Genomic DNA, 26,574 nt, shown 5'->3' with positions numbered 1-26,574 from the left:
TTCACCCAGAGAACTGCCGCTCACTGGATATTTCCTCTTTTTCGGACCATCCTCTGTAAACCCTAGAGATGGTTGTGTGTGAAAATCCCAGTAGATCAGCAGTTTCTGACAGACAAGCCCATCTGGCACCAACAACTAAGCCCCGTTCAAAGTCACTTAAATCACCTTTCTACCCCATTCTGATGCTCGGTTTGAACTTAGGCAGGTTGTCTCAATCATGTCTACATGCCTAAATGCATGGAGTTGCTGCAACGTGATTGGCTGATTAGCTATTTGTGTTAGCGAGCAGTTGAACAGGTGTACCTGATAAAGAGGCCAGTGAGTGTATTGCTCAGTCTTACTTTGGCCTATAAGAAAATAAATACAAGCATTTGTTCATCTATAATTTACACATACATCTCTTACAAGAAATTACAGGGTGTTTTTAATGTCTGATGTCTTAACACACATCTCCAGAGACACAGATCAGGTTTATCAATCACAAGTTTATTGAAACCACTGAAACAATGTCATGTCTAAATATGTTTCTTCTGAGGTTTCCACATCTGATCATGTAAATCATTCTCGGAGCACTGATGTTTTATAACAGTATTTTTTTCTGATGTCATCCCAACATGTTTCACATAGATCCATCACTCTGCCCGACAGGATCTTGTGAAAGGTGACAGATCAAATCTGATATGCTGCACGATGATGTACACGTGCTGTTGTCCTGTTTATGAAAAGCAGCAAAGCATAACCACAAAGATTCTATGCATTAAATATGTGCTTTAGTTAATGAAAAGAAAGCAGTAGAGACATAAAGATTAAACAATATTCTGTTGCTCTTTGTTTAACATGTAATAAAGATTTGCTCCTATCAGGCATATTACATCGGGATTCTACTAAAGTAGTTTGGCAAAGAGGAGTAAAAGGCTTCTGTGCAAGGCTTGCATGGCGCAACACGGTCAATCAAAACCAGGCCTTGCTTCAATACTAGTCCCTTATGTTATCGAGCCTCTGACATGTCTACTGCCCTCTTGTCGCTGTAAACATTATATTAGATAATGAGTGCATTCAAAGACGGCTAATGAACCATTTCATTAGTTAGCATACAAAAGGCTTGTGAAGCAGGTTAGCTTTGAGGTAAACAAAGAATATAAAAGTGACATATGAGACTAGAGGATAGTGAATCAATCAGCACAAGAAAACCACTGATGGCTCAAGCGCACTGAAGTTGTATGGCTTACATAGTCGGGACATGTTGTCATCTAAAGTAGAAGTGAATTCACTTTTATGTTTCAGGCTGCAGACAAGCGTTGATAGCAACCCATTTCTGCCAGTGTGATGAAAACAAAGAAAAAAATTGAAAGTCATTATAATGGAAGTCTCACAAAAAAGAAACAAAATCAAAATAATGACTTTGTATCTGAAATTAATGATATTGAAAAAAATGAGTTAGTATCCTGAAATGCTGACTCAGTATGTGGAAATAATGAATTAATATCTCGAAATATTGACTCAGTATCTGGAAATGATGAGTATCTCAAAATAATGACTCAGTATCTGGAAATAATGAGTTAGTATCTTGAAATAACTAAAACTCTCTCAAAAATAATGAGTTAGTATCTAAAAATTCTAAGAACATAAAAAATGACTTAGTATCTAAAAAAATAACTCAGTATCTGAAAATAATGAATTAATATCTCAAAATATTGACTCCGTATATGGAAATAGTAAGTTACTATCTCAAAATAATGACTCAGTATCTGAAAATAATGAGTTAGTATCTCAAAATAATGACGCAGTATCTGGAAATAGTGAGTTAGTATCTAAAAATAGTGAGTTAGTATCTAAAAATAATGACTCTCTAGAAATAATGAGTTAATATCTCAAAATAATGACTCAGTATCTAGAAATAATGAGTTAGTATCTGGAAACAATGACTAAGTATCTGGAAATAATGAGTTAGTATCTCGAAATAACAAAAACTCTCAAAATAATGAGTCTGTCTAAAAATTCTAAGAAACATAAAAAAATGACTTAGTATCTCAAAAAAATAACTCAGTATCTGAAAATAATGAATTAATATCTCAAAATATTGACTCAGTATCTGGAAATAATGAGTAAATATTCGAAAAAATTACTCAGTATCTGGAAATAGTAAGTTACTATCTCAAAATAATGACTCAGCATCTGGAAATAGTGAGTTAGTATCTCAAAATAATGATTTAGTATCTAGAAATAATGAGTTGGTATCTCAAAATAATGATTTAGTATCTAGAAATAATGAGTTGGTATCTCAAAATAATGACTCAAGATCTGGAAATAATTAGTTAATATCTCAAAACAATGACTAAGTATCTGGAAATAATGAGTTAGTATCTCAAAATAGTGACTCAGTATCTAGAACTAATGAGTTAATATCTCAAAATAATGACTCAGTATCTGGAAATAGTGAGTTAGTATCTCAAAATAATGACTCAGTATCTAGAAATAATGAGTTAGTATCTCAAAATAATAACTCAGTATCTGGAATAATTAGTTAATATCTCAAAACAATGACTAAGTATCTGGAAATAATGAGTTACTATCTGGAAACAATGACTCAGTATCTGGAAATAATGATTGAGTATCTGGAAATAATGAGTTAATATCTCAAAATAATGACTCAGTATCAGGAAATAATGAGTTAGTATCTAAAAATAATTAAAACCCTTCACAAAATAATGTGTTAGTCTCACGAAATGATGACTCAGTATCTGGAAATAATGACTTTGTGTCTCAAAATAATAAAAAACGTTCTCGAAATTACGAGTTAGTACGTCAAAAATATTAAGGAATGTTCTTAAAATAATAACTTAGTAACTAAAAAAAGAAAAACTTTCTCAAAATAATAAGTTTGCATCTGAAAATAATGAAACTATCTTAAAAATTTGACTTAATACCTCAACGTAATAAAATTTTTCCAAACACAGACTTAATATCCTTGGGATAATGACACTAATTCATTATTTTTCAAAAAAATAGTCATTATAATGACTTACAGGATCTTTTGCTTTCATCACACAGGTGGAAATGGGCTTCTTTATGCACCTGTTTGGAAACAGCCTGATTGTGGGTCTGTTCAAACACATTACTGGTCAGATATTCCCAAATAAAGCCTTCACATGCAGCATCAGAGAACTCAGCCACCTTCTGAACACCTTAGTTACCTGTCTGATGTTGAAAATGTAACAATGAGCTTACTAACTTCTATCAGTAACTCACACCTTATCTTAAGACTGCATGTGAAGATTGTGCTACATATGGATTTGTCTCCTGTTGAGTGTGCTTAACGACTACTTGTGTCAGTTCGTAACACTCTGAAGGAAATTTGCAAGCAAGGTACTGACTCCAGACCACTTTGCGTAGCCTTGACAAGCCTGCGAGCCACTGTCAGCGCATAACAGGACAGATGCCACATCGAGATCCATGCAGCCATACTCAGCAGTTGCCAGCAGCGGGCCATGAAATGCACAATGAACAGTATTTAAAGTTCATCACCAAGGTACAGCGAGGAAATACTGCAAATGTTCTAGTGTGATGACACCACAAGCACAGTCAGGTAAGCAATCACAACACAGAGATGTGTTGAAGTACTGCACAGACATCTGAAAGTACTGCAGAGAGCTGGTTTGTTTCCAGTAGCTGCTCTGTTCTTCGCTCAGTATAGTAAGTTCTCAGTGAATCAAAAGACACGTTTATGGTTTCAGTACAAAGTGTTCACTCCACAACATGTACCGTAACAACAGTCATGGAAAGCTAAAAGATTACGTAATATCCCGTTTTTAAACCTAACTTTTGTTTTCTTTTCCTCGGCCCTCTAACGAGAAACTTTGGTTAATAATAATGTGTGTTTCTTTTCTACGTACACTCTCTACATGTTAAATAAGACTCAAGAAAGCAAGTCCACACATTTGGTCATTTCATTACTTCATTTGACTTTGCCTTGTCTTGTTCTTCAAAATAAAATTCTAAGTTTGACCACTGGAGAGAATAAAGGCCCATTTATGCTCAACGTTAAATACGGATCCGGATATGGACAGAGCCTTCTGTCCATGCTCCGCGTTCATTTTGTCCGTATTTCTGCACGTTTCCATAAAGCTTACGGATACGGGCTGAACGGAGAAGTACCACCAGAAACCGTGGGGGCAGTGTTGCTGCCATCCTGAAGTCCTGGAAATGATGCTTGTCATCAATTTCTCTCATCAGCAGTACTATAGGCTTGGTCTTTTATGCAGGAGGTACATTATCAATATCTCCCCCACAGTCGCCATGTTTGTTTTTGAGTTTGTTGTTGGCAAACTTTTGACTCTGGGCTTCCCCCTGGTGGATATATTGGTTAACATCCATGCCAACGTAAAGGACACATGGAAGTACGTGGGCAGTGATAGTAACATCGTTTGAAACGGACATATACATTTTTGGACATAAAGGGAGCATAAATGGGCCTTAAGGAGAAATGCAAAACTGAGCTGTCTGTACTATCAGCCACTCTCTGTCATTTTTGTTAATTATTGTTTTTTGGATACATCCTGCGTTTATTTTATGTAAAAGGTTGCAAACTTGTCATGATGAAGTGTCATCTGCTCAGGGTAAATGCTGAGAGCAAGTACGAACTAGGATAGAGGTGTTCAGTTGTGCGTAGCATGAGGCACTGATCTGTGCTTCTGTCTGAATCTCTGTAACCGTCCAGCCAGTCTACTGAGTCTTCCACACGTTGTTGAGTAGTTTGTACACCTCCTCGTAGATGACAAAGACTATGGCAACATCCAGGCATACGCGGCCAAGCCGAGGAACTGTTCCTTTGTAGAACCTGGGGATAAGATGAGATGAGGTCAGATGGTTTGTCTACAGTAGTAAAAACTGAACAGCTCACAGCATTTATCTGGATCAGGGTTACTCACGCCTGTGGTCCTTCCTGCTTCAAGATCTGGAAGGCGCAGTCCACTGTGTTTTTGTAGCGGTGGGCCTCCAAACCCTGCAGAAACAGTGTGTGTTAAAAAGGGCAAACTTGATGACAGTAATAAAATGGTCACAGGGTTGTTCCTACCTGCATCCTGGTCTTCACCACATCCAGAGGTGTATTTCCAAAAACACTTGCTGCTCCCGCCGTCGCTCCAAACATTGCTGTGACAATTGGGTGCATGTCTCGCCTGGGGTCATCGCCTTAGAGGCCAAATCCAAAAGTTGGTTACACGGAGAATAAAGGAAATAGGAGGAGAATGTACAATGCATTGGATGGAAAACAGGGACATCATATTTTGTTTTGTAGCCAGTAAGCTTTCTCACCTTTGTACCAATTGCGCAGCGCATTCATCACATAGAATCGGATGGCCTGATTGGTTCCTTGTTTCAGCACAGTTGCTGTCAGACCTTGATACGTCCCCCTCACACCTAAATGAGTCACACATGTTTCTTTATAGAGCTCAAACCATCCATAAACTTTGTGTCAATCCTGATATTCTAGTGTGCGCTGGAAGTTTTTGAACTCTTGACTCAAACCATCCATATTGATAGTTACAGACTCAGTTATCATTACCAGTAGCCAATAAAAAGGAGCAGGGCCAAAGTGACAACTCAACAAAAGATGCTGCACATACTCCAAACTGTTTGTGTCATGTTGACCCACCCTGCTCTCTTACCCTGTTCTCTGATTATCTCACTGACTCCATGGAAGAAGCCCCTGTAGCGAGGTCTGAGGGAACACTGATCATGGATCAACTTCACCTGGAGGACATGGGAAGAACCACCTTGTCAGTTTATGCAGATCATTGCTGACAAAAGCTTCCTGCAGTCAAAGAAATCCAGCTCCACCGACCTTGAGCGTCTCCATGGGGCAGACAACGATGACTGCCTCCGTTATACCTGCTCCTAAACCACACAAGAGGCTTCGCGTGTTGTCTAAGCGACCTGTGGCATCTCGCATTGGGTTGCTGAGCATCTCAAACGTGCCAAACCTGTGAAAATAGGAAGGTGATGCATTCAAGAACAAGGGTCAAAATAAACATCAACAGACGAACAGTTGTGTGATGGATTCCACTGTTACCAATAGTTTGTTCATTGACCAAATTAGAATTTTCTTAATGGTCAGTGAGCCAACTCTACTAAGTTTGTAAGTAGCATAGCATAGTCGATTAATTGGGTAGTTGATTGACTTTTGATTGGATTTTGTAAGCATTTGATGGTTCCATATTCTTAAACTTGAGAATTACCTTCTCTCTCTTGTTTTGACATCAAAGTTTAGTACATTCTTTACATTTTGGACAGTTGGTTGGACAAAACAAAATATAATTTAATGAGATCTTGGAAATTGAAGAGACTGCATTATAGACATTAGACATTATTACGACTCATCCTTTGTCAGTGAAGATTCTCAGTCATCCAGGTCATGATAATCTTAAGAGCTATAACATAGGCACGTGGGTTTGCTTGAGTTTCTTGAGGACATTTCACCTCTCATCCAAGAGGCTTCTTTAGTTCTAACAGACTAGAGTGGAGCTGCAGGCTTTGAACTCTCTGTTCTTGTGAACCCTTACAGAGTCGTTGAGGAATGCAGCCTTGGGATCCCTCCCCAGACGACTTAACACTCATTCACACCTGGACTCATCAAACCCAAACGACACATAATTGCCGGGTGGGTCAACGGCACACATGTGACCTCAACGACTCTGAAAGGGTTGCGACCTGAACTAAAGAAGCCTCTTGGACGAGAGGTGAAATGTCTTCAGGAAACTTAAGCAAGTCCAGTTGCCAGTGATATAGAACTTAAGAGACTCATCCCTTGATTTTCAACTCACACAAAGCATAGCATTGCATACTGCACTATGATTTTTGTTTGTGAATGAAATGATCTTTGGTATCATATTTATGTAATAGAAATGTATTGATTTGTGGCACATTCTTTAAATAACAAACTTCTTAATCTTTGGGTTTAGGGGAAGTATTTTCAAGTCAAAAGGCTCACGTCCAAGTTAATTCCCAAGTCACTGGTGTTTAAGTCCAAGTTGAGGTGCAATTCTTTAATGATTTTGTCGGTCTAAAGTCTCAGATTTGTGATTCGAGTCTGACTCGGTTTGAAGACATGTCACTCGAGTCCACACCTCTGACAATTAGTCAGTAATTTAAGAAAATACAACATTTTGGCTGCCTTAAACTTAGGTACCAAGAAATGCTGTGTCACTGCTTTGATGTCACTCAGATGTTAAATTAATTTCAAGTTTACAACCCTACTGATCTGTGATGCATAAACCAAAAGGATGCATGAGGCAAACTGCAGCTCCATTCTCTTTAGTAAAATAAGAAGTGCAAAAAAGCTGTACATTAAAAGCTACTGTGCATCTTTACCTCACTGCAGACTTGGGTATTGATCCATAAAGCAGGGAGCTGAGACCGCGATACAACCCTCTGAGCCCATGATCCTGCACAGTCAACTTCACACAGTCACCTGCACACACACACACACACAGATCATCCAGGAGTGAGTAACCCAGCAGAAGACTAGCACACCATCGTGCAGCCAGGCAGCAGTCATACATGTCCCAGTGACCTACCAATCCCTCTGTATCGCGGCGGGTTGGCTCTCTCATCTAGCTGCAGCTGGGTCTTGACATACTCTGTGGGGAATGTGATACAGATCTCTATTCCTCCTGCAATGCCACCTGGGTATAGGAAGCAGAGAAACATGGCTGTGAGGATTTGTTGACTCATTGTGCAGAATTGTTCCTGAATGTTCTGCGAGGGAGAGGAGCTGGCCGTCATTTCTATACCACTTTAAAAACCTGCGATAGATTAAATTCAGAGTGGTGCTGATGCTTGATCATGTCAGGCATATATCTGTGTTTTAATTAAATGCTAATGTGGTGTGATTACACAGCAGTGCCTCCTCCGAGCTGTAAGAAAAGCTGAGATCTACTGAATGTATATCTGCCTCTAATCATTACAGCATCAACCTTATAGGATATTGATAGATGGTTTTAGATTCATTAAAATGAATAAAATGTGAAGGCAGTAAAGAATAAATGCAGAAAAGACACCATACTACTACATCATGCAAATGCTGTAGCATCACTGCTGGCCAAGTGCGTTTTGACCCAGTTCTGCATGGATAGCCTTAATGGGCGACAGACTGAGATTAGACTGTGTTGTGCAGAGTGCAATAGACGACTATGAGGGGGGGGCAGTCTGCGAGGCTGGATGAATATCTGCAAAATCAACCTGCAAGGATGGCCTTTCCAGGATGGGTGATCTTCCTCCCTCCGATTGCAGCAGCCGCCAGGTTTCTCCTCGCCGCGTACGACCGCTGGTGGGTCGGCAGAGAGCCCAGCCCCGCCGCGGCAGCTGCGGCTGCCAGACGCTGCGATGAAGGCTGCCGATGAGGAGCTGAGCTCGGGCATCCTCTCCTCACACCGCAGCTCTCGCACGGTCCTTCACACACTGAAAAAGGCTTGAGCAACGAAGACATTTCGATCGTCTAGTCCGGTTATGGAAATCTCCTACCGAAGCGACGGTCCCACGACTCGGACAATGTCAGACAACAACAACACTGGGGGGTGGCGGCAGGGGGAGCATCAATATTCAAATAGCGGTCAGGTGATGGGGCAGGCCATTGGCTCACCATGCTGCCTAATGTCATTAGTCAGTCACGTGATCATGCATGACTTTTGGCCACCAATAACGTGGAGGATGCTGCTCGGGTAATGTCTAGTCTGACCCTCACTGTCAAGTGCTTTGGTATACCACAACATTACATCATTTAGGGAGTGTTACTTATCAGAGGAGGGGTGTGACTTTGATTTTTTTGCTTCAATATTGTTCCATGAGCTTTCCTGAATGACTGGCAGAAAATACATGACCCTCGCTCCACCATAAATTAGGATGCTTTCATACCTGCCCTGTTTGGTTCGGTTCAGTTGAGCTCAAGTTTATTCACCCCGGAGTGACATTTGTTTGAGCAGGTGTGAACACAGCAATTGCACTTGGGTTCACACCAAAACAACCAGACTGGGACCTTCTTGAAGAGGTGGTCTCCATCCGATTACAAATGAACTCTGGTGCGGTTCGTTTGTGGTGAGAACGTGTTCCGACCTCGATCCGAACCAACTGCAGTCACATGACACATTGTTTGGGTTAAACATGACCATGTTACAGTCCTGGAGGATTATTAATGTGCACTTCCTCCTGTACTGCCTTAATATGCACATTCGGCACATCCAGTTGGGTGCATGTCTCATCTGGGGTCGTCACCTTAAAGGCCAAATCCAAAAGTTGGGTACATGGAGAATGGAAGGAAATAGGAGGAGAATGCATCAATGCGTTGGATGGAAAAAGGAAGACTGGGCAAAAAACAGGGACATCAGATTTTGTTTCGCAGTCTGTAGGCTTTCTCACCTTTGTACCAATTGCACAGCACATTCATCCCATAGAATTAGATGGCCTGATTGGTTCCTTGTTTCAACACAGTCACTGCCGGACCTTAATACATCCCCCTCACACCTAAATGAATCAAACAGTAAATACAAAATACAATCATTTAAATGTGTATCCCCCCCTCCCCTAAGCCAAAACTATAAAACGTAAGTCCCTCCCTAGTGCTCAAAAAAATTATTTGACATGCCTTCCCCTTTTTGCCCCCCTTAGTACCAAAAGTAACAGTATTGTTTAATTTTGCTTTAATAAAATATTAACAATATACCTTTTCTCATCAGCCATTTCGATTTATGACATGTACTATCTAAATAAAGGTTTACATCAGCCTATAAAGGGCCATTTAGCATTATTACACACATTAAAATAGGTATGATAGATGATGTTGTAATTGCAGCCAAGTCACATTGAAAAAAAAGGACAAGGTTCAAGGATATAGGTCTGAAATAAAACATAACAAAAGCCATAAATTATATAACAATATACAAAAATCTTTGTAAAGAGACTAAACCTAGGGTCATATATGCCAAATATATGCTTAATACAATGCCTAATAATACACAGCACATTAGAAGTGCAAGTTAAGGATACAGTGCATTGGATCGTACATTATATTCACATCAAAAATTGAAGTATGCAGAGGTATGTATCATGTGTGTACAAGTATGTAATAATAGTAAGACACTGTGGCATCATTATACAGAGATTTACACTAATACTTAAACTCTGAGAGCCGTGTAATATTGTAATAACAATAATAATTAGAAGATATCAAATGAATAAGATTAAAACCATGCAATAGTCTCATGTATCACGACCCACACAATTAAGAGTTTGGTTTATTGCTGCTGCCCTCTAATCCTTGTTCCCTTAAATAGTGCTCTGGACATGCCAGAGCACACACATGCACACACACACACTGCCTCCCCCAATCACCCTTCACAATGAAACTAGGTCAGTGTTTCCACCCACAACCCCCACCCCTCTGAGGAAACCATAGACACACTGAGAGAGAGCCAGTCAGTGTCAAAACTCCAAACTACAACGACCAATTGTTCTTCTTTTGGTTAATTGGTTGTAAAAAATGATGAATTTCATGCTTCATTCTTTTTATTGTATTTTCAGCAACAAATTGTCTACAAGCACACAAACGTGTGATCAGACTTGAGCGAACAAATCCAGTTCAGTAGGGAGAAGCAGGTAGGAAGACAGTACTTCCTCCAGCTGGTCTTCTGCTCGCCAGCCTCAGGATTTGCAACAAAGGAGAGACTCCACACACTAATGGAAGGTGACAAAAGGTGTTTATTAGACTAAGCATAAAAACTCAGCATCAGTAGTGTAAATCGTGTGTGAATGAGTGACGTATTGATGGTTGGAGTAAAGCAAAGTAACAAAAACAAACTAAGCAACAGAGAAGGCCATGTGGAAGGCGTCTTGACAGCTCAGCAAAAAGGGGGAGACTCCTAGGCTGGCAGCCAATTTGTATCCTTAGGTGTCTCTCTCTCCAGGTCTGGCCAAAGAACAGTGACAGACCTCTTGGCTCTCCTGGAAGACAAACAACTGGACAGAACTAGAGATACAGAGGGAGGCCGTCACAGTATAGGCCCATATATCCCAGAGTGTGTGCAGGTTCAGGCAGTATATCCTTCTCCAGATGCTCACACACCTTATTCAGCTCCAGCAGCTCTTCATCCAGTGACTGGTTGCAGACAGTTGCTCAGGTCCAGGGTCAGTTACAGCAGACAGTTAAGATAAATGTTACAGACACTACACTGACATCCCACATCTCCCACTTGCTCAAACCCCTTCATTGCCATTCTCCACCTGTCCACCTGATGCCCCCAGACTTTTCCACTCGTCCCATGCTGCGTTTCATTAGTAGTAGCACTCTACCTCATTCACTTTGCCTCAGCCCTTGGTATTGAGGGGAGGACTGGGGAATTTAAATGGAACGCACCTACCCTCATGCTCGAATGCCAAGTGTTGGCTGAGGGCTGTACTGCTCATTACAAATCATCAGAAATACCTGGAGGCTAATTTCAAAGTGGTGAAGGCATCTTCTGTGGATTATTGAATATGTCAGCACTTGGTAATCAGCTGCATCACTTTCTGATTTAGACATTTTTGTTCGTGATGTGAATCATGATATTATTACTATTATTGCTACAAGTTTATGACATCTTGCAACGCAGCAATTTTCTGTGCATTTACAGAGAATGTTTAGAATAAAGATAGTGATGGCTCAAGGGTTTATGTTTTTGATAAAAGGACAACTTCACAGTGACATCATAATGTTCTGCAAAAACGCTTTTCTAGCCATTATTCAACGTCATAACTCAGGAGCAGAAGAGGTGAACTTTGGCCAGATACTGAATTGGTGACACAACTTTTTCAATTTGTTCATCCTCTGCTTCTTTAGTGGTAAGCAACTGGAGTGTCATGTACAGTACTGCCACGTGACCATGAAGGTATTTTGGTATAACAACCTCTGAAATGACCATCGTTGCTCTCTCAGCACTCCAAGGGTCGATCTCACCAATGTCACCTCAGTTTTTCAGACAAATGAAACGGCACTAATGATGGCGGCAAGGATTCGCCCCAAGGACCGAGGATGAGTCAAGAGGAGCATGTTGAACAACTAATGAAGCAGCCCCAGTCACCTGACCTTCCCCGCCCACCTGCTCGCCTGTTTCCACTTTAAATCATCAGCCCTGCTCTTTTTGCCCCTTCATTGCCAGATAGTCAAAGTTGCTTGTTGCCTTTTGACCCACTGGAACCTGAACCTGACCTCTACTCTGACCCTTTAGTTGTACCTGCCTGTGAGCCCATACATTCACTTTGACAGGAAATTATTGGACTGTATAAATGATCCCTGTCTGCCTTGATTGTCTGCGTTTGGGTTCTCCCCCCATCGCCTCATTTATTGAGAACTACTTTTAACTTTTTACTTTCCAAATGTCAGCAAATCACACCAGAACCTCCTAAAATAATAAACTGTATGTCACATAATGTGTCCCTGGTTAAACGTTCACTTTAACACCATCTCTCATTGTGTCTCATCGCTTTATGATGCCTGCTCACCTCAACACTTTGTCTGTACCGAGGCAGCATGTGACAGGAGAGGCTTGGCGCTCCAGTTTTCGTGGGGGTAGTAGAAAGCTGTCATGGTATTTTCTGTCAGGGAAATCTCAGGCAGCAGTTTCAATGTGAGCCGCTCAGTGTTGATGATTTGGTCAACTGATCAACAAGTTGTCCATGAGACACCACACACCACCTTGACAGAGAAGATGAAGCAGAGACAGAAATGAACAAAGGAAACCTGAGGGGGTTTCATTTTCACCAGTGGTACCTTATTTTTTCTTCACTTTTTGCTCTGTCAGCATGTGCTCACATCCAGGACTCTTACACAGACCTCACAGCACCTACACTATTATCTTGCCAAGAGGAACACTTCACTGGCATGTGTCCTTACACTCAGCTCCCCAGAGATGACATCTATGATTTTTCAATGATAGCCTTCAGTGCTATCACACTTCAGCCACCTGTGTAATCAGTTAAGGAGTTTTCTTTGGGGAAAGTCCACTGGACTAATGGCTGAGTCCCGCCTGGCAATTCAGCAAATAACACTAATCTATTTATTTTTTGCTTACCTGTTCATGGGGCTCATTCAAAGTGCAGTGCAGTGAAAATGTTTGCAGGGGGGTTGACATTTCTCCATCCTTGCTGTCTGTGCTGGAGTGCAGGAATAACGCTGGCTCAGGCTGGTTAGGCCTAGCAGATGGTGAGAATGAGGAGCACGCTGGAGTAAAGATGGACTTGTACATCACGATTAAAGAACCCTTTCAAGTCCGAAGAAGAGAGGGTAGGACCACCTTGTCTGAGAATGTAGGTGGAAAGCAGCTCCAGACCTTGACCATTAAAGGATCAGGAATCAGAATTGGACCACATTTTTTAAGTGTGCTCAGCTGATGAGATCTTACTTCTTTCTTTATCACTGGCATTTTGGTGATGCACCTGTGTCAGTGAAATGTTCAGTTTGGAGAGATGTCAGCTGAAGTCTGATGGGGGATTAATTGGGGTACTGAATTGTATAATCCAAGATTTGTTTTAGACAGGCCTTAAAGGTCCAGTATGTAGAATTTAGGGGCATCTATTGGCAGTAATAGTATATAATATTCATAACTATGTTTTCATTCTTGTATAATCACCTGGAAATAATAATCCTGTTTTCATTTCCTTAGTATGAGTCATTTATATCTACATTCAGAGCCAATTCACTTCCACGTTGTCCGCCAGGTTGTCCTGCAGTCGCCTAAGATGGACAATCCAAACAGTGGCTCTAGATAAGGCCATTCGTGTTTATGTGTCGGCCACTGTAGTTCTCCTACACTCTTGGCACAAAGGAGAGATTTCAGTTCTGCAACCTCACCGCTAGCCACTACAAAATCATACACAGTGGACCTCCATGGAAACACTCTCCTTTATCTGGTAAGCTCAGAAAATAGTTTGCCGATGCTTTGCTCCAGTCCCAAGGACCTACTTGAAAAAGACACACACCTCCACCTTCTTCAGCTGGACCCCCAAAGAGCAGACATTGGCAAAATCAGAGTAGTATTCAGACTGCCTGAATCTAGACAGCCGACCACTGAAGTGTAATAGTGGGGGCACCAGAGAGAGGGAGAACGCATGACATTGTGCTAGTGGTGGCAAACCAGGTTTGCACTCCTGCGATCACCAAACACGTGGCGCAAGCACACATCAGGAAGTGACCCCCAACTGCTCACTGAGCTACAGGCACGACCTGCATCACTGAGATCTTCACCCAACTCTTCTTAAACTGTCTTCTCCATCAAAGCTCTCCTACAGAGTGCCGTCTTTTCTATTTTGCAATGGCACAAGTGCCTCCTCCATTTTTGTTTCTTTTTTCCCCACTGCCACAGATAGTTACGTATTGGATTTCAAGAATGGCGAACACCTGCCAGAGGGTTTTATCTCAGCCTGGCAACCCTAAATGTGTTCTATAAATAATCTACAAAGCATTCGCATATGACTTATCTATTAACAAAGCCATTAGTCACATCAGTCACATTTCTGATGGCATTAGCTTTAAGGTCCAGCGTGTAGGATTTAGGGGAATTTAGTGGCAACTAGCCGTGAGGAAGACCTGTTCCCCATGTAGATATAAAGGGCCAATATATCCCCCAAGATCCTACACACTGGACCTTTAAAGTAAATATGTGGAATCACTGATAACTGTTTTTGAGGATTTGTTTTTTTGCCAATATTGTCCTTTTCCTGTGAAAATGTTCCTCTTTTTATTCTCTGTTTCTGCAAAGAGAGGCTCCAGTTGCAATAGAGAGAAAGAGTATTTAATTTCATATATAAAAAGACAGTCTGATTTTATACACATGCATGTTATTTGTACTGACACATCATTAAACATATCACAGAAATTACACAAAAGTCAAAATGAAATAAGGGATGGACATGGCTAAGCTTAGGTGTAAACAGACAGTTGTTTACGAGCAGAAAAGAGATATTGCACATGACTTTTAGGTGCAAAGTACTTCCTGAGAGCACTAATACAGAGATGAGACGGCAACATTTTTAAGTACAAGCAACATTTTTGTTTGGTGATGACTCCTTTTATTTCTTTAAGTTCCTCAGCCCTTCAAACAGTAGACACTTGGCCTGTGCAGAGAGAAACAAAACAGTCAGAGGCTCTGGGGTAAACAGAGTGACAAAAGACTGTGGTATGTTTTGTGGAGACTGTGAGCTTACATGTCTCTATTTATGTCTGTGTCTGTGTTTATGCCAACCTCGTGCCAGCGCAGTGTGTCAGGGGGCAGCCCCAGATGGCAGTGCGGGCAGGTGTGTGTCTGATCAGGCGCTTCATGGTTCCTTTGCCCCCGGCAGGGCCCCTCACTGCCCCACAGGGGGCGACACGTGGAACGGGAGGACCAAGCTACACCAAAGTGAGGCCGAGGGTCTGTCTGGTAGCTCACTTTCTGACCGCTAGAGGGCGCTGGTGACACAGGATCAGAGTCTTCCTGCAACACAGCATAGCAGCAGATTGTAGGGATCTGGATCTCAGGGACAAACACTGGTTTGTGTTGTACAACTAAGAAAAAAAGGCAACAGAAAATAAACTTGGCAAAAGCCGCAAGTTGCTGCAGTGTCGGGTCTCTCACTGTCAAAGTTGCCTTATCACACCTGAGCCATCGGGTGAATTGATAAGCCTCGGTCACTATCAACCATCCTAAAAGAAAGTAGGAACTTGCATATTTACAAGAGGCCCAGCTCCTCTCCTTTAGCCTTTTTTCCCTCCATCCAGGACACTGAACACAAACGCTGCCTGACACGTGAACTCAACATCACCAAGTACGCCACACACCCCCACCATGGACTGTTCTCCCTGCTGGCCTCTGTAAAGAGGTACCGCAGCATCAGGAGCAGAACAGCCAGGTTTTGCAACAGCTTCATCCCTCAAGCCATCAGACTTTTGAACTCCAAGAGATGATTTCCCTCTCACACACCACCCACTTATACTGAACTCAGTCAATAACCCCCTTCTCACTCTCTCACTGATCTCTAGTTTGAGCCTGATGGACTTTAATTAGTCTTTGCAATGTACATTTTTATATTCATCTTTATAGTCAAATGCAGCAAATTTTATTAAAGTCCTTTACTATGGTGAGCTTACACCTTCTCGGCACAGATCAAAACCCAACTTTTGTTGTCACACCTTTCAGGTTTCCTTTAATCACAACCTATGGGTCTCAGTTGTTTCTTTTTGGCACTGACAAAATCTCTCTGAGAGCTTTCATCCTCATATTGGCCCAACATGGCACCTACCCGTTTGGCTCTAAGCCCTCGTAATGGAAAAATGACTTCTGAAAAATATTAATAAATGTATGAACGTGTGCATGATATATTTCAGCCACACATGGTATTGCATGTCTGAAATATGAATAATTTATTTCATACAAACTCTGTCTGGTACACTTGTCTTCTTCTCACTGAGCCTTTGCTGTGTAAAAGTATTGTCCCTTTGAAGCATTTTAACTCCAGTTGATACACACATACACTCTTTTGTTACTATGAATTTGTATGACTGAAAGTTTTTGTTTTTAACCACACTTTTTCCTCTGATCTCATTAGGTAACAGATTAAAAAGCTCAAGGTTAATTTCAGAAAGGACTATATTAATTCCTTGTGAGATCAGGATGCTTTTTGTTCTATATTTCCTTAAAATGGCAACATTTCTAATGTTATTTTTGATTGCATCAAGAGAGTGGAAAAGAGTAACTATAATATATAGTGGGCAAGAGACACTTACCCTCTGATATTCAAATATGCTCAAATGTCTCCCGCCAATATATTGATAAAAAAGAATTTGCCATGCTACAACAGATAACTACTCATCCCCATCCTAAATAATCATTGCATAATCATTCATTCATTCACTCATCTTCTAACTGCTTCATCCTCTTGAGGGTTGCGGGGGGGCTGGAGCCTATCCCAGCTGACATCGGGCGAGAGGCAGGGTACACCCTGGACAGGTCGCCAGACTATCGCAGGGTTGACACATAGAGACAAACAACCATTCACACTCACATTCACACCTATGGATAATTTAGAGTCACCAATTAACCTAGTCCCCAGTCTGCATGTCTTTGGACTGTGGGAGGAAGCCGGAGTGCCCAGAGAGAACCCATGCTGACACAGGGAGAACATGCAAACTCCGCACTGAAGGGCTCCCACGTCTGGGATCGAACCGGCAATCCTCTTGCTGTGAGGCGAGAGTGCTAACCACCACACCACCGTGCCGCCCATTACATAATCATAATCATGAATAAACATTTTCATCCCTACAGGTTCTGAAAACACTTCACTTAATAGTGTTAACATCAAAATGTAATTTTGTGTTGGGTCTGTAATTATGGAAATAAATAACCTTTTGTTAACAAGTGTCAATAGTATGGAGTGGAAACAAATATTTTTTGGTGAAACGGGGCTGATTATAAGTGCTAGCCCTGTGCCCAGTGGATCAGTTTCGGCCTATTCGGGACCACATTAATATGCTGATGAAGAATTATGTATTATGTTTATATGAATATTTCCCTTTATTACTATTGCAATCATTATAACTATTAACTTTACTCTATACAACATTACTCTGTTATTTGCGTTTGCCTGCTCGCCCACTTCTGTACGAACTCCTTTTTAATGCACATTTGTGTGTATGTGTATGCTTGTCATGTATTACATTTGTGGAGATGTTTGTGGGTTTGTTTATGTATTGTATATGTGTGTATGTTATGGTCCTTGCTTTGGAGGAATCAGTTAACATGCCAACGAGTCTAAATTGGTGGGAGGCTTAGCCATGACTATGTGACCCCCAGATATGTATATGTGTACCATGCTGTGTGTTGCTGTGTGTTGTGTATGTTATTTGTCAAAAAAGTAATAGTGATAATAATATTTTGTTAAAAAGTGTCTGTAGCATGGAGTGGAAACAAATGGTTTTTGGAGAAAATGAGCTGATATACAAGTGCCAATCAACCATCATTAATGTTAACTGCTATAGTTAAGTTATCTGCAGTTAATTAGCCACAGATTCAGCCAGTGACCAAATATGGTGCTCACAGGAGTGTTTAACTATTTTAAATGTCTTATTATATTTGTCAGATTGCCCATCAGAAGTTAGATTAATGTGTCGCTAATTTATGTTGTGCTGCATGTGTAATTGTAGACAGTTGTTGCTTTAATTTATTGCATATTAGTATAGCATATATGTACTTGCTTATGATAAATAATACAAAGGGAAATAGGTTTTCAGAATTTGAGGGGGTTTTTCTTGGGGTTTCCCCTCCAGTGTTGACTTCATGACTACAGCTTTGAATTTCAAGTAGGAGTTTAAGAGGTTGTCGATTTGTGTTTGCAAAATGAAGAAAATTAGTTTACATAGCTATTTAGAGGAACAACTTTTTCCACTTTCCTGTGTGTTTAGTCAGAAAATGTTTGAACCTGTTGAGGAGTTTCAGGACGATACTCCGAGTCAAGAGACCTCAGGCAATACCAGCAGGGTTCAGACGGCCGATCTGTGAGGACACAAACATAAATGGTGACACAGCTTTTTAGTGAATGGCCGCACCTGAGCATGTACTGGTTACAGACACAACTTAAGGTTCCATATATCCGTCATGTATGTGTGTGTGTGACTTACTCTGTGTGTTGGAGGGATGAGATGACACTTGATGACTCTCTTCCTCTGTTGGCAGGGGGGACAATGGGAGGCAGTCGACATCGTCCTGTGTGTGTGTGGTTGTCAGAGACTCCTGTGGTAATGTCTCTGTGTCACTGATACATGGATCCTCCCCGACCTTCTCCAATCACACCAACCAAGATGTTGTGCAAAAGTTTAACATTACAACTTTCTATTTGTTGAATTAACTATGCTGGATGAGCATTTACAGTATATATTATGAATAGTAATAGTTTTATTTTTCCTGTCACATCTGACCTGACTGGGCTCTACCTCTCCATCACAGGCTCCACTGTCAGCCTGGTCATCGTCCTCCTCTGGCTGCTGGAGGTTTTGGGCCTCGCCGCACTTCTCACTGCAGCTCTGAGTCACTGTGTCAGCCTGGGAAGACGTCGTCCCACTGAAGTTTAAGAGAGAAGGAGCAGAATAAGAAAACATGCCCTCCTAACCGCCTGACTAGAAGGTTATCAGTCCATCAATCTTCAGCTGATTACACCCGCGCAGCCTCTACTGTTACACTCAAGGCGAGCACCTGATTAGGCATAAACATTCACACTCTCCTTGCCTTACCTCTGGGTGCTCTCTCCCTGTTCCTCCTTCTCTTCCTCCATCCCTGCTCATGTGTCTCCCTCCCAGGGTGCCTGATGTTTTATTTCCTCTTAATCCCACCGTTCTTTGACTTTTCCCTTTCTTCCTCTGCCCCTGTGTGTCCTACCCTCTGTCTGCCTCTCTGCCGTCTCCCCTCCCTCTCGGTGTGTGAAACGGAAACTCCAGGCTTTCAATATTTGATGTGTCTGAATGGCTCACAAGAAGGTTTCTGTAAAGAGTAATCAGGTGAGGGCTCTAATGTCTCTGCGGTGGACTCTGTTTTGACATAAGCAAGGCTGCTAAGAATAACACTGAATACAAATTCTGCAAATTCAAAACCTAGTAAGTGTCTTACAACAACAAGCACCCCTAATACAAATATATTTATTCTGTCACTCAAAATGTTACTTGAAATTCAGAACAATTGAGAAGGACTGCCTCAGTATAAGTTGTTTTTTAGGAAAATCCTGGGTAGTATATCCTTAATATAATGTGATGGACATTTCATGAATTTTATAGGCCAAAAATTAGTTGATTCAATGAGAAAATATCATCAGTTTATGATAACAAAGATGATAGTTGCAGCCTAGTTGTTGCAGACTGGTTTAAAAAAAAAAAAAACATGACAAAAAAATATCTAAATGCAGCGATGTCGATTGATTAGAAAATTAATTGGCAACTATTTTTTCATGAAAATACATTATAGTTTCAGTTTCTCAAATATGAGGATTTGCTGCTTTTCCTTATAATTAGTTTAATCATTTTGATTTTTAAAATTTATTTAAAACATGTTTACAGTGGGTGTTGGACTCTGCCATGGTTGTCCCTTGTCACTGAGCCTGTTTGCGATACTCATGGACGGGATCTCAATGCACAGCCAGGGGAGGAAGGGATCCAGTTTGGGGACCTCGGAATTGTATCTCTGCATTTTGTAGATGATGTGGTTCTATTGGCTTCATCACCTCTAGCATACACTGGGTTTGCAGCAGAGTGTGAAGCAGCTCAAATGAGAGTCAGCACCTCCAAGTCTGAGGCCATGGTTCTCTGCCGGAAAACAGCGGGATTGCCCTCTCCTGGTTGGGAGACAGCAACTACCCCAAGTAAAGGAGTTGAGGTATCTCGGGGTCTTGTTTACGAATGAGGGTATAATGGAGCATGAGATGGCTAGGCGGTGTGGCGCAGCATCAACTGTGATGTGGGTGTAGCGCCACACTGTTGTGTTGAAAAGGGAGCTGAGCCAGAAGGCAAAGCTTTCAATTTACCATCTCGTCTCTGTCCCAACCCTCACCTATAGTCATGAGCTTTGGGTTGTGACCGAAAGAATGAGATGGTGTATACAAGTGGCCAAAATGAATTTTCTTTGGAGGGTTGCTGGGCTCAGCCTTAGAGACAGGGTGAGGAGCTCAGTCATCCAGAGGAAGCTGCTCCTTCTTGTTGAAAGGGGTCAGTTGAGGTGGTTCAGGCATCTGATCAGGATGCCTCCTTGGTGCCTCCCGTTAGAGGTGTTCCAGGCACATCTAAGTGATATGACCCAGAACACGCTGGAGGGATTGTATATCTCATCTGGCCTGGGAATACCTCACGATCCCAAGGAAGAGCTGGAAAGCGTTGCTGGGAGAGGGACGTCTGGAGTACTTTTCTCAGCCTGTCCCAGTGACCCGCCCCCAGATAAGTGGATGAAAATGGATGGATGGAAATTTATTTGAATTTTCTGTACGGGTACTACTTTTGCTTGTAGTACTTAAATACTCCCTTATTGTACTTACTTTTACTTTAGTAACATTTTCAATTCAGGAATTTTACCGTAACAGAGTATTTCTACAGTGTGGTATTAGTAATTTAACTTAAGTAAAGGGTCTGAATACTTTCTCCATCGCTGCTGCTGACACGGCATTTACATCATCACAAATGTTTTGTCATCGCTGGGTTTGATTTTCCTGTAACACCAGTGCTGACACTCATGTTAAAATCATGTTCACTTTGTTAATCTAACAGTGTGTCCATTTCACATTGCACTGTTTCTTAATCTTACAGCCTTTTTTCGTGGCACCTCTCCAATTCTTGTACATGTGCCAGAGTCTTTGTACGTTTCACTATTCAATACAGCTGGGTAAGAGCAGATTTGAATTTTTCTTTTGAATTTTTTCTTATATTTTTTTTCTCAATTTTCTGTTAAGAGAAAAAAAATTAAGAGAGGTCAACTCCAAATGCACCAAACCTTTCTGAGTATGTGATGAGGCCCATTGTGTTCTTCCACGACTGCCATCTTGTGCTATCGACAGCAACATGACAGCATTGTTGTAAGTGACTCATTCCTCCAGCAGATGGAGGCAGAGCATTTGCTTTGTTGCTCATAAACTGTCAGTGGACAAACAAGACCAAAGCCACATCACTGCCACAGGGAATTTCTGTCTTTTTTCTCTTCTGTCCATTTTGTCTACTGGCTATTTCATTTTGTCTCCTACAGTCCAGGAGTGTCTCCTGCATGAGGGGCTCTCTATTCAGGTCTCCATTCGTACATGTTAACTTCTTCACTGACATGAGTTTCCACCATACAAACTCCACATGCAAGACATGATAGGCAGCACACATGATTGACTGCCATTTTCAGCCACAATTGTCAACTAAATTTTGTGACCTTGGCTGTAATTTCAGGGTCGTGTTGAAGAGTTGTGAAATAATCGTGTGTGTGTGTGTGTGTGTGTGTGTGTGTGTTGGTGTGCGAGCGCAATCTGTATGTGTCTTCCTGTAAGTGCATGGCAGGTAAGGAGTAATTTGAGTGTTTTTCCTGTATATGTGTGTTTTTTTGTGGGAGGAGGGAGACAGGAACATAAGTGGCGATGACTCACCAGTCTTTTGTGACAGTGGTGCAGAGAGAGTGCTTTTCATTCATTTCTCTCCCTTGGGGCTTGCATACAAAACAAGAAATGGAGAGAGGGTAAAGAAGAAAAGGAGAGGAAGATTGGGTGTTAGGGAGCATTAAGGAGGACTGGGGGTGGCAGGGTGTGGGGGGGGGGGGCAGGGGACATGGATAATTGAAGGAAAAAAGCTAGAAGATGGGAATGAGTGTAGGGAGTGGGATAAAGGATGGGGAGGAAGAGATGAAAGGAGGGAGCAAAAAGACAAGGGTTGCAGAGATCATAAACAAAGGATGCATTTTCAAGGGAGAGGCCTTCGCTGCTCTGCCTCTGTTGTCCTAATGGCTGGTGAAAGCATGGTTGATGAGGCATATTATGTGGCAAAGATCATGCTCAACAATGGTAGTTTAACAGACAACAAATTTAACAAACATAACGGGGAGAGAGCCACAGTGATGTGGTTCATATTTGATCTGAAAAGCAGTTTGAGGTCAAGAGCCGCATTATATGGGTAAGTTAAAGCATCTCGACTGTTGGAGCGCCTTTCATGAAATCACGTATAGTTATTTATGCGCCATTAACTTTTTGCTGAACAACCTAAAATCACAGTACAGATGCATGGCATAAAATCTGCTGCATGTGCTTTAAAGTGTGGTCCTCTGTATTTCTAGGTTAGATAGCATTTTGAGTAATTTTGTGATACTGGCACTAAAATGTTAGATCTTTGCTAGTGATGGGCAAAGCAGTTCTTTAGATGTTACTGAATCACTAGAATCAGTTCAATAGAAAGATTTCTATTATAGTACGACTCACTGAACTGATAAACAGCTGAGCTGCTGCTGCGTCTGGTGAGACAGACACTGGTGAGTCTCATTACTGGCCAGCCTAATGTTTTAAGTTTGTTTGTCTGGAAACTAAGTCTGTTATAACAGTGGGAAGGTGTGTGATTGTGTTCATGTGGTTTGACTCCTGGCTACATTAGCCATTAGCTTGGAGAAAACGGTCCCTATGAAAGTGTATCACTGACAGGAAATGATTTGAATCACTCAGGGATCTGGGTTACGTGGTTTACCGAGTGATTCGTTCACTGAGTGATTCGTCAAGCGGTAGGCAGTCCCTCCCTGCGCCCTGGCTGCCTTGCAACTTGCGAGTGATTCATCGTTCACATGGACCAAATCGGCAGTTCCACTCCCGGCCTGCATGCTCGCTGCTGAGCTCCTGTGCCACCCTGCTCAAAGCTAACTTCATGTGGCTGGTCTATTTGTATTTCTTTGGGCACGGCTCCGCAGCCCTCCAACAGGTAAAAACTACATAGAGCTGTGTAAAAAAACAAGTACAGTATGTATAAAAATTATTAAAATAAATACCTTATTGTACCAGAGACAATGCCACTTTATATTTCACGTATAAATCAATCAATCAAATGAATTAACCCTGTTGTTTAAATGATCAAGAAATCCCTCGCAAGGTTTTATTTGATGATAATGATATGTAAACAACTGCTGTATTTGCTGTTGTTTTATTGGTTTACAAATGCAACCTATCGTTCAAAAGCTATGCAGCTCAATTTACTGGTTGAATTGATTAACAATTTCAAGATACAACCATCACAGCAGGTTGAAAAAATGCCTCTGTCAGACAAAAAACAAACTGTCAAGCACATTTTAATCAACAATTCAATATTATCCTGAAAGAAACCGTCCTCCTACAGTTCTCAAACACTGCCTATGATCATATTTCTCCACATGTTATCCATAATTTCTACCATTCTGCATGTAAACAAACTGATCACATGGATATCAAAATGTAGGCAAACTCCTGGACTTTTTATTGACACCTCACTTGAGCCAATAGGAGCTTCCAATGCTGTTGCTATGGCCTTGATAGCCAGCAAGGGCCTGTGTTGAAGGGATGTGCATCACTCACATTTCAGGGGCTCTAGCCAATCAAAGAGCCAACACTTGGCTCAAAGCCTTATGGGTCTTGTAGTCTCTGACACTTTTGAACTGCTTACAGGCACCATAGACTGTTATAAATATACATAACTGTTAACAAATGGCTCCTCTGTTGTCTTAAGGGGGGAAAAAAATCTCTCATCAATATCTGGAAGCATTTTTATTTACAGTAAGCTCCCAAATAGAAATTTCTGTCTGCTGTGGTTTTCTGCTAATACCTCCCAGTTCTAGTCATCTGCAGCATCGTTTTTTAAGAAAATATTCAAGTGAAGATAGAAAAAAAACACAACTTTTTTTCAGTGTGTTGAAACTGATATAGCACAGCAGTTAGACTGGGATTATGTTGCATGAGTTGTATGACAGTTTGTAAACGGATGTTTTGATAGTTTTGTTGTTGTAAACCGTGGTTCCCAATGACTTAAATTCATGAAAAATATTGACCGTTCACTATTCACTGTGAACGCATGTGGAAAAAAACAAAGGTTTCTTCACAAATTCAAGGTAACATGCAGTGAGTCACTAATATTCAAATGGTAATTTTGCAGGTGAAATATTCTTTTAAAGTTCATCGCCAATAGCGACAACATTGCTGAGTAATGATTTGTCAAATATATAGTACTAGAGTTCACTGCGTCAGAAAAGGCATTTTGGCATGCCTTGGTGGTCTGTAACTCCAAAGTCATATCACAATCAGCAGAAATGGATTAAAACAAAAAAGAAGAACCATGATGTTAAAACAGCATAATTATGCTACACAACCCAACACAGAGCCAACACACACAGACACAATCAGCAAAGAAAAGACAGCATCAAAACGGCATAGAAATACACCATTTACTGAACATAAAAACACAATAAAAGCATCCCTGCTTCCCTGGTCTTACACTCAATGGGTTTTTGACATAGGCTATATATAAAGAAGATGGATGACACATCTGCACTTAATGTACAAAAATGAAGCAGAAATATCCCAGATACAGCCGCTGCAATCTTTTGCTGGTGACGTCATTTTGAGCCAGAGTCTGCACAGTAGCAAGTCCATGTTGTTGAGCTCCCACCCAAACACCCATCTCGAGCACACATCAATCATCAATCATGATGTCAAATCCCCTTTTTATAGTATCAAATAACTAATAAAACCAAACCTATCAGAATAACGAACACTTGAGCGTACAGCAGTGTTATAAAAACAACCTAAAATGACAGAAACCATCTTTGGGAAAAATCTATTTGGTACTTTGAGTTTTTAATTTGTCTCATGTCTCATCTGCTAACATGGAGGGGGCGGGGTTTATATGACCTGTACTGCAGTCACCTGGAGACGATCGAGTCCATCTTTGTATACAGTTTATGGCTTTTGAATGAGTTCTTGGTTAGATGCCCGAAATAAGGTCTGAGGTTGACACAAGATCTCAAGTTTTGCTCTACAACATAAAACATGTCAGTAAATACCCCACTTGTGAATTTTGAAGCTTTTATGTGTCTTAAAAAAGGAATGTCGTCATGCCAAACACAGCTTTACAGTCTTGTTGTGGTGGAGACATTAAGTCATGCAACTGCGGTGTAGTTCTTTTACAGCCTTACATTCGCTTGTTACTTCTGATGATTGTATTTGTGCTTCCAAAATCATAAAATTGTGTTAATTTGTGAAGATAATCTTGCTGAACAAAACGTGAAAGTATCATAAACGCTTGTTTGTCACGGAGCTTATTTTCTGTAATAATAGCCACATTGTTTTTTTTGGCTGTGTTAACTTTTGCATTGGCCTGCACAAAAAAAAATCACCATCCCTGCACCACCCTATTGCACCAACTCTTACAGAACCAGAGCTGCACTTCTAGTGTGCAGTAGACGTAGTGTAACTCTATACTTTGTATGCATAGATATGCATCGTAAATTGTGTTTAGATAATACCACACTGACATTTAAAGTTAAAGGCTGAGCCACAGTCCCACTGCTGTAGACATTCATGATCATTATTTAATCAGATTTTGAAGGTCTTATAGCTTTATTAATTCAATATTCACACTACTAATGGCTGACATTTTTCCTGGTGTTTCTGCTTCTGTAAATGCACGGGCTTCTTGGGGCCATTACTGATGAATTGCTTTGCTGTCAGACTCTTTTGTGCCAGGAGCTGGATCTATACCAAATCTTGTGCCTGTGAGAGTTGGAGCCTTTTGAAAAATTCAAATTGCATTTTAATTATAGCACACCCACCAGGCAAAATATAAATGATTACTATAAGGACGTAATGTGATCTAAAGCTTGACACATAATTATCCCATTGTGTCCCACTGGGAAATTTTAAAATCTCGATTGTGTAGTATGTCGCAAGAATATGAATGTGGGAATGTAAACAGCAGCTTCTCAACAATGCTCTTTTTTGTCCACGGCTTGGCAACAAGGTGTGACGGAGGACTTTATGAAAGGCTCCTTTTCATGAGCAACAGTGTGT

General features: G+C 41.1%; 2 protein-coding genes across 3 annotated transcripts; both read right to left on the bottom strand.

Annotated features, from left to right (window-relative positions):
• Window positions 1–465: 465 nt before the first annotated feature.
• Window positions 466–8,634, bottom strand: slc25a1a (solute carrier family 25 member 1a). The gene is made up of 9 exons (XM_033650524.2): window positions 8,239–8,634; window positions 7,575–7,682; window positions 7,369–7,468; window positions 5,843–5,981; window positions 5,667–5,751; window positions 5,314–5,418; window positions 5,075–5,190; window positions 4,929–5,002; window positions 466–4,837 (listed from the first exon to the last, which is right to left on the bottom strand). The coding sequence occupies exons 1-9, from the start codon at window positions 8,483–8,485 to the stop codon at window positions 4,723–4,725; spliced, it is 1,089 nt and encodes a 362-aa protein (XP_033506415.1). The 5' UTR covers window positions 8,486–8,634; the 3' UTR covers window positions 466–4,722.
• A 6,220-nt stretch (window positions 8,635–14,854) lies between these two features.
• On the bottom strand, window positions 14,855–21,579 carry LOC117261684 (uncharacterized). 2 transcript variants are annotated; one of them, XM_033634114.1, is made up of 6 exons: window positions 21,522–21,579; window positions 18,974–19,115; window positions 18,677–18,833; window positions 18,478–18,551; window positions 15,267–15,497; window positions 14,855–15,138 (listed from the first exon to the last, which is right to left on the bottom strand). In XM_033634114.1, exons 1-6 carry the CDS (start codon window positions 21,545–21,547, stop codon window positions 15,094–15,096), a joined length of 675 nt encoding a protein of 224 aa, XP_033490005.1. In that variant the 5' UTR covers window positions 21,548–21,579; the 3' UTR covers window positions 14,855–15,093. The 2 variants fall into 2 exon arrangements, with proteins under 2 accessions (XP_033490005.1, XP_033489996.1); XM_033634105.2 differs by lacking the exon at window positions 21,522–21,579 and adding an exon at window positions 19,286–19,375.
• Between the last annotated feature and the right edge of the window lie 4,995 nt (window positions 21,580–26,574).

The sequence above is a fragment of the Epinephelus lanceolatus genome, chromosome 11 (genome assembly GCF_041903045.1).
Source record: "Epinephelus lanceolatus isolate andai-2023 chromosome 11, ASM4190304v1, whole genome shotgun sequence".
NCBI classification, from domain to species: Eukaryota; Metazoa; Chordata; class Actinopteri; order Perciformes; family Serranidae; genus Epinephelus; species Epinephelus lanceolatus.
The sequence above is the reverse complement of the archived record's forward strand: the minus strand, read 5'-3'. Positions and strand labels throughout refer to the sequence as shown.

Coding starts and splice junctions, on each gene's coding strand:
- LOC117261684 (XM_033634105.2), bottom strand. CDS start 19,326: ATGGAGGAAGAGAAGGAGGAACAGGGAGAGAGCACCCAGAG. Junction 18,834..18,973: donor GAGAGGTAGAGCCCAGTCAG/GTCAGATGTGAC, acceptor TGATTGGAGAAG/GTCGGGGAGGATCCATGTAT. Junction 15,139..15,266: donor ACACACTGCGCTGGCACGAG/GTTGGCATAAAC, acceptor CTCTCTGCACAG/GCCAAGTGTCTACTGTTTGA.
- slc25a1a (XM_033650524.2), bottom strand. CDS start 8,485: ATGTCTTCGTTGCTCAAGCCTTTTTCAGTGTGTGAAGGACCGTGCGAG. Junction 5,419..5,666: donor TGAGATAATCAGAGAACAGG/GTAAGAGAGCAG, acceptor TGACTCATTTAG/GTGTGAGGGGGACGTATCAA. Junction 5,191..5,313: donor GCTGCGCAATTGGTACAAAG/GTGAGAAAGCTT, acceptor TTGGCCTCTAAG/GCGATGACCCCAGGCGAGAC.